The sequence below is a fragment of the Zootoca vivipara genome, chromosome 1, assembly GCF_965207765.1.
Source record: "Zootoca vivipara chromosome 1, rZooViv2.hap1.1, whole genome shotgun sequence".
NCBI classification, from domain to species: domain Eukaryota; kingdom Metazoa; phylum Chordata; class Lepidosauria; order Squamata; family Lacertidae; genus Zootoca; species Zootoca vivipara.
The window spans coordinates 133,337,163-133,347,218 of NC_142582.1; the positions used below are offsets into that span (position 1 = coordinate 133,337,163).

The following is a 10,056-nucleotide window of genomic DNA, read 5'->3' on the forward strand; positions in this document are numbered from 1 at the left end:
CCACACACAGGCACGCAAGCACACAGGCCCTCTTCTGGGAGTTCATACACTTCTTTGGGGACTCTGGAACGTCCTGTGAGTATTCCCAGTACCAAGTGTGAAGAAGCTCCCAAGGCAACCTTACAACAAGCTTTCTTCATGTGTACAAGGCAGAATAATTTAACTGGAAAGACACAGAAAAGACAGAGTTCCTTCATCGAAAGTGGCACGGTAGTTTCTCCTAAGTATTTTTTGCCCTAATTGATCCAGGACAGGGAAAGATAAAAATCAAAAGCAGCCCTTAAAAAGCCACAAAATACATACAACTGAAAGTACAATGCAGTAATTTCATGTCTCCCGCTCGCCCCTCGAACACACACACTTGCATTCTAATTGAGCTCACCCTAAATGAACTCTCAAGTCCCTCTAAACTGGCACAGTCCAATCAGAGGCAGGTGCACAATGCACTGCCCGTAAAAAGGGAGCAAAGCAAGGCTGGTCTTGTCCAGCATGGCCTTTTCAATACTATAGTGGAACGTGACAAAGCTCGGCTCCTTCTTACTACGAGAGTGCAAAAAAACTTTCTCAGGAGTCACTATTACAAATATGCTAACCATTCCAGACTCACTCCCATTAAGTTCTCCTGCTTAAGGACTGACACAGGCCTGGCAATAACTTCCTACAAACCAGTTAAATACACCAGATTTAGCACCTTCCCAGGGATAGCCTGGTGTCTGGTTACAGCTTTCAGATCCATTAGCTCAGTAATGGCCAAACTCGGCCCTCCAGCTGTTTTGGGACTACAATTCCCATCATCCCTGACTACTGGTCCTGTTAGCTAGGGATGATGGGAGTTGTAGTCCCAAAACAGCTGGAGGACTGAGTTTGGCCATCACTGCACTAGCTTAAAGAACACCAGGAAATTATTTCTATTCACCGGGGAACTGAGTCGGGCTCCTGACCTATTAGGCTTGAAGTCACGGACTGCCAGGCGATGGGGTGGCGACTTCAAACTGCATGCTCAAGTTCGCTATGGGGAACTGAGTTGTGCATCCAATCAAACCCACAACTCTACCTGCCACACACCTGGCATCACGTATGTTGGGTAGGTGGCCATGGTCTGGGGAAAACAGCCTCACAGGCCAAACCAGATGGAATTCACCCCATGGACTGGAGGTTCCCCACCCCTAACTGAGAAAGACAGTGGGGTTAAGTGATCTGCCCCACACCAAGACCACGTTTTCTACACAAATGCAAAGGAATAGGAAATAGCTAGCACTTCTGCTAGCTATGAGGGTGAAGAGAAGAGGGCTAGAAGTACAGTAGTTCAATCTCTCCTAAAGATGAGGGACTCACCAAATAAGAAAACTGCTTTACTCACACATTCATTTCAAAAGTAAATGACTGCAGTTTTAAAAGGAAGGAAGGAATGTGGCCATAGGTAGGACAATAACATGTTGGCAGGCTCCAAGCCAACTTCCAGGCATTCTCCTCACTCACATCACCACTACTTGTTACTCTGAACTTTCCCACAGTTGTTAAAAAGGGGGAGATTAGTCATTTCCCATGAAACAGCTTAGAAAAATTTAATAATAATAAATATCACCAATAAATAAATAAATAAATATATATATATATATATATAGAGAGAGAGAGAGAGAGAAATGGAATTTATGTGACAGTAAACACCACTTAAAAGGCTTGCTGGAAGACAAAAGTTTTTCACAGGCAAATAAAAGACTATAAAGACAGTACCTTTCTGATGGGACAGAAAAACTCAAAAAGGCAAGAACTCAACTGTGCAATGGAGGAATAATTATAACAATGTTTTCTTAAAAGAAGTTCAGGGGCTTGGCTTAGATTCTGCTATTTCCATAGACCTTTTCATTCAGTGTCTAGGGCTTTCCCCAAAGAACCAAGATTCTTGGAAAGGTTTCCAGGACAACAGAAGCAGCTTCTTCAGGGTCATTTCCTTAAAGCAGCCAAATTAGTGCTCAGGTTGCTCTAATCTTAATATTTACAACCCAATGAAGGTTTCATTTTTGGAATAATAAATTTTCAGAGTAGTTTTTACAGTTATATCAAAAATTACTGATTTGGTTATACTATTAGAAATACATAGAACGAAATTTTTGAAATTTTTGTGAGGTTTAGTAATTAACTGTTTATATTTGGACAACTTTTCTGCTGTACTTTATTGGAAGGAGAAAAATAATCATTTCCTTAATAACAACTTAATTAACTAAACAATAACATTATAGCATATGTATCCATGTTTGTTAACTGATGTTGTTAAACGGGTTTCTTTTACAAAAACTTAGACTGAGCGTTAGCACACACGAATAACTTAAAACAAACCCTTATTTCCTGATGAATAGACTTTGGATTATAATGTAACTTAAATAGAAAACTATCTTTAGAAAGATTTTTCCTCCCAAAGCATTTTGTTTTAAAAATCCAATTTAATTTTTTTTAAAAAAAATCTGATTAAAAAATAATAATCCGATTTTTTACTTTTTTAAAAAAAAATCATTTATTTTTATCCACCATGCTTTCATTTCTGCAGTGTGAGCACTCCCTCCCCACCCATGGGAAATCCCTACTGACAACAGCTGTGCTCATTCATAACAGGAAGCCATGGTTTGTTCAACAAATCCCAGGTTGCCTTTGTTGTTGTTTAGTCGTTTAGTCGTGTCCGACTCTTCGTGACCCCATGGACCATAGCACGCCAGGCACTCCTGTCTTGCACTGCCTCCCGCAGTTTGGTCAAACTCATGTTCGTAGCTTCGAGAACACTGTCCAACCATCTCGTCCTCTGTCGTCCCCTTCTCCTAGTGCCCTCAATCTTTCCCAACATCAGGGTCTTTTCCAAGGATTCTTCTCTTCTCATGAGGTGGCCAAAGTATTGGAGCCTCAGCTTCACGATCTGTCCTTCCAGGGAGCACTCAGGGCTGATTTCCTTAAGAATGGATAGGTTTGATCTTCTTGCAGTCCACGGGACTCTCAAGAGTCTCCTCCAGCACCATAATTCAAAAGCATCAATTCTTCGGCGATCAGCCTTCTTTATGGTCCAGCTCTCACTTCCATAAATCACTACTGGGAAAACCATAGCTTTAACTATACGGACCTTTGTCGGCAAGGTGATGTCTCTGCTTTTTAAGATGCTGTCTAGGTTTGTCATTGCTTTTCTCCCAAGAAGCAGGCGTCTTTTAATTTCGTGACTGCTGTCACCATCTGCAGTGATCAAGGAGCCCAAGAAGGTGAAATCTCTCACTGCCTCCATTTCTTCCCCTTCTATTTGCCAGGAGGTGATGGGACCAGTGGCCGTGATCTTGGTTTTTTTGATGTTGAGCTTCAGATCATATTTTGCGCTCTCCTCTTTCACCCTCATTAAAAGGTTCTTTAATTCCTCCTCGCTTTCTGCCATCAAGGTTGTGTCATCTGCATATCTGAGGTTGTTGATATTTCTTCCAGCAATCTTAATTCCGGCTTTGGATTCATCTAGTCCAGCCTTTCGCATGATGAATTCTGCATATAAGTTAAATAAGCAGGGAGACAATATACAACCTTGTCGTACTCCTTTCCCAATTTTGAACCACTCAGTTGTTCCATATCCAGTTCTGACTGTAGCTTCTTGTCCCACATAGAGATTTCTCAGGAGACAGATGAGGTGATCAGGCACTCCCATTTCTTTAAGAACTTGCCATAGTTTGCTGTGGTCGACACAGTCAAAGGCTTTTGCATAGTCAATGAAGCAGAAGTAGACGTTTTTCTGGAACTCTCTAGCTTTCTCCATAATCCAGCGCATGTTTGCTATTTGGTCTCTGGTTCCTCTGCCTTTTCGAAATCCAGCTTGCACTTCTGGGAGTTCTCGGTCCACATACTGCTTAAGCCTGCCTTGTAGAATTTTAAGCATAACCTTGCTAGCGTGTGAAATGAGCGCAATTGTGCGGTAGTTGGAGCATTCTTTGGCACTGCCCTTCTTTGGAATTGGGATGTAGACTGATCTTCTCCAATCCTCTGGCCATTGCTGAGTTTTCCAAACTTGCTGGCATATTGGGTGTAGCACCTTAACAGCATCATCTTTTAAAATTTTAAATAGTTCAGCTGGAATATCATCACTTCCACTGGCCTTGTTATTAGCAGTGCTTTCTAAGGCCCATTTGACTTCACTCTCCAAGATGTCTGGCTCAAGGTCAGCAACCACACTATCTGGGGTGTACGAGACCTCCATATCTTTCTGGTATAATTCCTCTGTGTATTCTTGCCACCTCTTCTTCTTGCCTTACAGACCAGCAAAGGCTCTTGTCATGTGCCTTTGTAGCTTGGTTCGCTTCTGGTATGGAATGGCCAAACAAACTGAGATTAAGCAAGGATGTTGGGTTCAGATGCAATGCCAAACCATTGCTGAAACAAACCAGTTAGTTTACTGGCCAGAGTTTACATGTTCAAACAAACCATGGCTGAGCCAAATCAGTCCAGTACGCAGCTGGATCAAAGAGTTCTAAAAAAGGATTGTGATAAAATCTACTGGGTTGTAGCCAATTGTGGCTTTGTTTTAGCAGAAAGCACTTCTCCCAGATTCAGCACAGAGTTGGGGGTGGGGAATGCCACCCCCTGTGTCATATTAAGAGCAAATGGAAGATTTGGAGGACAGGGCCCCCTCTTCCTTTGCACCATCGCATGACAGTGAGTCACTTGGGTCGGCACACATATGTAGCACTTACCTTGCGAAGGCCTCAATTTTGGAGACTGCAGGAAATCGTTTGATGGCGAGAGCTGCAAGAGAAACAGGACAGAGGAGGGATTAAAATGCAATTCAGCCTTCTTCCTTGTAAAACTAGAAAGCTATGTGGTCACATGCAATGGACAACTGTGCTGAATCTGGACCTTGGGAGACCACGGGGAGCCTGCAGGATATATGTTTTAATTGGGTAGGTGTCTTACAAATGTTCCAGCATTTTCAAGTACCATACCATTGCCTATTTTCTAGCACACTCTTAACAGAACAATCTGCAAGCTGATCAGACATAGAGGATTTTTTCATTATATTACCCTTCCTCACAGTATTTCTGCGGCTGCTAGTCTTCCACTGCCTTTCACTACCGTTACTGGATCACTATGAACATTCCTCATTATAAATTCTTTTAGCTATTACTGAACAACTTGTGTTAATTTGTAGCAAAATATGCGCACACTGGAATGCGCCTGGAGGTAATAATTAATTTCCTCCACGATCCTGGGAAACCTTTTTGCTGCTACTTTCAAGAATCAATGCCCGACCATGAGAATTATACTGCCTAAATCCATCTTTCAACTGACAAACATTTAAAATACAGAAGAAAATCCTAATAAACTTACATTTTTCAGTAAGTAACAAACTACTACAAGCCCAGTAGTAGTAGTAGTAGTAATCTTAAAGCAAAATTAGAGTGGAGAAACCACAATAGTTCCTCCCTGAAATTCTACAGGTACCTGCAAAATTCAAGCTTCAATCTGAGTCTGATTTTATGCTGAATCTGGTTAGTCATGTGACCTGTGCGAGAGTACAGTGCCCCAAAGTCAGCAAATCTCAAGAGACTGAGATCTACTCTGAATCTAAAAAACTGGCATTGATCTACAAAAGTTGTTCAGCGTTTTTTTTGAAAGTCAAAGCTTTTTTGTGGCGGGTCCAATGATCTACCACGATCTACCACTTGGACAGCCCTAGTCTAATGGATAGCTGTTGTTGTTGTTTAGTCGTTTAGTCGTGTCCGACTCTTCGTGACCCCATGGACCAGAGCACGCCAGGCACTCCTGTCTTCCACTGCCTCCCGCAGTTTGGTCAAACTCATGTTCGTAGCTTCGAGAACACTGTCCAACCATCTCGTCCTCTGTCTTCCCCTTCTCCTAGTGCCCTCAATCTTTCCCAACATCAGGGTATTTTCCAAGGATTCTTCTCTTCTCATGAGGTGGCCAAAGTATTGGAGCCTCAGCTTCACAATCTGTCCTTCCAGTGAGCACTCAGGGCTGATTTCCTTAAGAATGGATAGGTTTGATCATCTTGCAGTCCATGGGACTCTCAAGAGTCTCCTCTAGCACCATAATTGGGTGCTTAATTCAAACTCCTTCATGGATCAATGCCTTGTCGTGGCGAAGGGGCTTGAATAACTCAGAGAAGCTATGAGCTATGCCATGCAGGGCCACCCAAGATGGACAGGTCATAATGGAGAGTTTTGACTAAACGAGATCCACCTGGTGAAGGAACTGGCAAGCCACTCCAGTATCCCTGCCAAGAAAACTCCATGGACAAAGACAACAGGCATAATGGATAGCACAAGCTTGCAAATAGCTACTTGCCTGGTGGTCTATGGGGATGAAAAACTGCCTCCAGATGAGGCAAATAAGCTTTTGGACCAACAACTCCCACCCTCCTTTTTGGTCTCAGCTGATGTAACCCTAAACATATCTGGGTAGATGGACCAGGGAAGCCATTCACCATTAGCTCCTATGAATACATTTCCAAGGGTGTGACAAGAAGTGTGTGATGGGTAGCTGAAAGGTATTACGTTACCTTAAAAAACAACAACGCTGTTCAAGCTTCTAATGTGCTGAACTATTAGCCTTTAACCACAGGCATATTAGAGTCATAATGCCCCTTTCGTCACCCCACCTGGCACTTTAAGGATTGTTCCCTCTTCTATAGCTGCCCCATGCAATGAACCTGCTTCACCAAACTGTCTGCTGAGCTTTCCCTCCCCACAGCTCTTTGCTGCACCTGCAAAACCCTCGGCTCCTGCGGAGTGCAGAGACCACACCATTGAAGCTGCAGCATCCACACTACTCGGCAGGTGCCAGTTTGGAGAAAATGTGAATAGCCATTTCCTCGTCTTGAATCATAGAATTGGAAGAGACCACAAGGGCCATCCAGTCCAACCCCCTGCCAAGCAGGAAACACCATCAAAGCATTCTTGACAGATGACTGTCAAGACTCCGCTTAGAGACCTCCAAAGAAGGAGACTCCACCACACTCCTTGGCAGCAAATTCCACTGCCGAACAGCTCTTACTGTCAGGAAGTTCTTCCTAATGTTTAGGTGGAATCTTCTTTCTTGTAATTTAAATCCATTGCTCCGTGTCCGCTTCTCTGGAGCAGCAGAAAACAACCTTTCACCCTCTTCTATATGACATCCTTTTATATATTTGAACATGGCTATCATATCACCCCTTAACCTTCTCTTCTCCAGGCTAAACATACCCAGCTCCCTAAGCCGTTCCTCATAAGGCATCGTTTCCAGGCCTTTGACCATTTTCGTTGCCCTCTTCTGGACACGTTCCAGCTTGTCAGTATCCTTCCTTGACCTACCCTATGGAAGCCAGTGGTGGCATAGTGGTTACAAGTGTCTGACTGGGACCTGGGAGAGACCAAGGTTCAAATCCCGCATTCGGCCATGAAGCTCCCTGAGTGTGACCTTGGGGGCAATTCACTGCCTTCTCCCAGCCTAACCTACCTCCCAGGGTTGTTGTGGGGATAAAACGAGGAGTGGGACACATGCCACCTTGAGTTCCTTGGTGGAAAGGCTAGAAATGTATCTTTTGTCGCCCTACCTTGAACTAAGAACACTCCATCTTCTATAGCTGCCCCATCCAACACATCTGCTTCTCTAAACTACCTGCCAAGCTTACCCTCCCCACGGCTCTCCTTGTTGCACCATACCAAAACAACAACAACACCTCAGTGTCCCCCACCCTCAGCTACTGCAGGGTGCGTGAAGTTTCAGCACCAGCACCGCCTTGCAGGTGCCAACCTTGGAGAGGATGCGACCAGCGGTGCTGGGCTAGGATTCAAATCCCACACTACGTGTTGCCTTGTAGGCCAGTGACTGCCTTCTTCCAGCCTAACCTACCTTGCAGGGTTATTGTGGGTATTAGACCAGGAGGGCGAGAGCAATGTTAGAAACTAGAGATATAAAAGCTATTCGCCATATAACCCCTTAAACCTAATGACAAATATATTGTCCAGCTAAAATCTGACTCACACCATACCATGGCAACAAATAAATGCTGCCATGTGCCAGCCAGATGGTGGAGATGTCAGGTGCCAACAGCCAGGTGCAAAATGCGCAAGAGGGCAAGAGCGCCCTGGTTCCACCTCCCCTCCTTGATAAAACAAGGACAGTGAGCCTTAGAGAAACACCACTAGTATTCCATTTATGAAATCTTGTGAGGTCTTCAACTGGATTGCTAATAGTTACAATTTTAGTTGTTTTAACCTGTTGGTCAGCGACTTTTGTCCTTCCGTTTTTATAGTTACCTTACCTCTGTTCTACAGTTTTGTCTTTCAGCTATTTTTTAACTGCTGGTCTATGACAGCTTTCCAAACTATGTGTGATGAAGCACCGGCGACTGGAAAGGGGTTAGAAGTCCGAGATGCTAGTAAAACTGAATTACTGTGTCCCGAAAAGGTGCACGTCTAAAAGGTATGTCCCTAGAATTGGAAAGCTGTGCTGCCAACTGCCCGGAAGGCACCCGATGAAGCGGAGGCAGGGACTCACCGTGGCAGCGTCGCTGGCCTTGGCGAAGCAGCATCCGCGTCCAGCGGGGGGCCTGTCGCTCTCCCAGGGCAGTTTCCCCTTCCCGGCGCTGAGGACCCTCCTGGGGCAGCCGCCGCCCTGCTCGGCGAAGGGCGCCAGGGCGCTGTCTCCGGCCGATCCGCTGTGCGCGCTCTGGATGCGGTTGCCCTCGAGCAGCCAGTCCGTGTCGGCGCCGCGGGGCCATGGGGCGGCCCGCCCGCCGGCGTGGGGCGAGTCGGGCAGCGGCACGGCGTACTCGACGAACCAGTTCTCGGTGAGCCGGGGCAGCGTCTTCCTGGCGAGCCGCGCCTGCACGGCGCCCAGCACGCCCTCGCCGTCGCCGCGCAGCTCCACGGCGTCCACGGCCTCCAGGAGGGTCCCCGCGCGCGACGGGCCCAGCGCCGAGGCGAGCACGGCGAAGGCCTCCAGGGCGGCGTGGCGCACGCGGCGCTTGGCGTCGGCCAGCGCGGGGGCCAGCGCGGCGGCCAGGGCCGGCAGCTCGAAGTCCTCGGAGGGGAAGGTGAGCAGCGCCGCCACCGAGATGGCCAGCACCACCTCGCGGACGCGCGCGTTGCGGTGGCGCAGGTGCTCGGGGCGCAGCAGCAGGTCCAGCACGGGCTGCGGCCCCGCCGCGCGCATCAGCGCCAGGAAGAGCTGCCGGTACTCCTGGCGCACGGCCAGCTTGGCGTCGCCCAGCACCTTGGCCGCCGCCGACACCAGCGGCTCCAGGCGGGCGCGGGAGCCGGCGGCGGGGCCCAGGCGGGCGGCCAGCAGGCGCAGCGCCTCCAGGGCGCCCAGGGCCACCTTGAAGTTGGAGTCGTCCAGCAGCGCCCGCAGGAGGCTCAGCAGGCCCAGCAGGCTCGGCGCCGGCAGGCAGGCCAGGGACGCGGCCGGCGCCTCGCCCAGCACCCGCTTCAGCTGCCCCATCGCCCCCACGCGGCCCCGGTAGTCCCGCTGGTCCAGCAGCCGCGCGTGGAGCTCCGCGGGGACCAGGCCGAAGCGGAGGCCCTCGGCGGGAGGCGGCGGCGAAGGGGAAGAGCGGCAGGAGGAAGAGCAGTCGCCGCCGCCGCCGCCGCCCGGCGCCTCACGGCCAGGCCTCTCCGCCTCAGCGCCGCCGCCGCCGCCCTCGGGCTCCTCTCTGGCCATGACCCCCGACGGGGCCTCGCCCGGCTCAGACGCCAGACCGACCCCAGGCCGCCGCCGCCGCCGCCCCCGGGCCCCGCGCAGGGGAGCATCGCCGTCTCCAGGGAAACGCGTCCCCAGCGCCGCCGCCGCCGCCTCAGCCTCGCCTCAGCCGCCGCCTCCTCCTCCTCCTCCTCCTGCGCTCCGCCGAGACGCCGCCTCAGGCAGCCCGCCGAGGCCGCGCCCACTGCGCCTGCGCTGACGGACACGCAAGGCGCAGCAGCAACAACAGCAGCGCAGTCGGGAGGAGGAGGAGGAGAGCGGCGGTCACGTGGTACGGGCGGACTCCGCCGCGCGGGGCGCGCTGGGAGTCGTAGTCCTCGCCTCAAGAAATGGGATGGTGGG

The 10,056-nt window shown here is 49.1% G+C and overlaps 1 protein-coding gene across 2 annotated transcripts in view; it reads right to left on the bottom strand.

The window, feature by feature from the left end:
* Positions 1-9,825, bottom strand: part of TOGARAM1 (TOG array regulator of axonemal microtubules 1) — a 32,951-nt gene extending 23,126 nt beyond the window's left edge. For both annotated transcript variants that reach the window (XM_088674797.1, XM_060268404.2), the window contains exons 1-2: positions 8,512-9,825; positions 4,707-4,758 (exon numbers count right to left, since the gene is read on the bottom strand). In XM_088674797.1, coding sequence (XP_088530923.1) covers positions 4,707-4,758; positions 8,512-9,675 — 1,216 coding nt within the window. In that variant the 5' untranslated portion in view covers positions 9,676-9,825. The remainder of the gene's footprint in view (positions 1-4,706; positions 4,759-8,511) is intronic.
* Between the last annotated feature and the right edge of the window lie 231 nt (positions 9,826-10,056).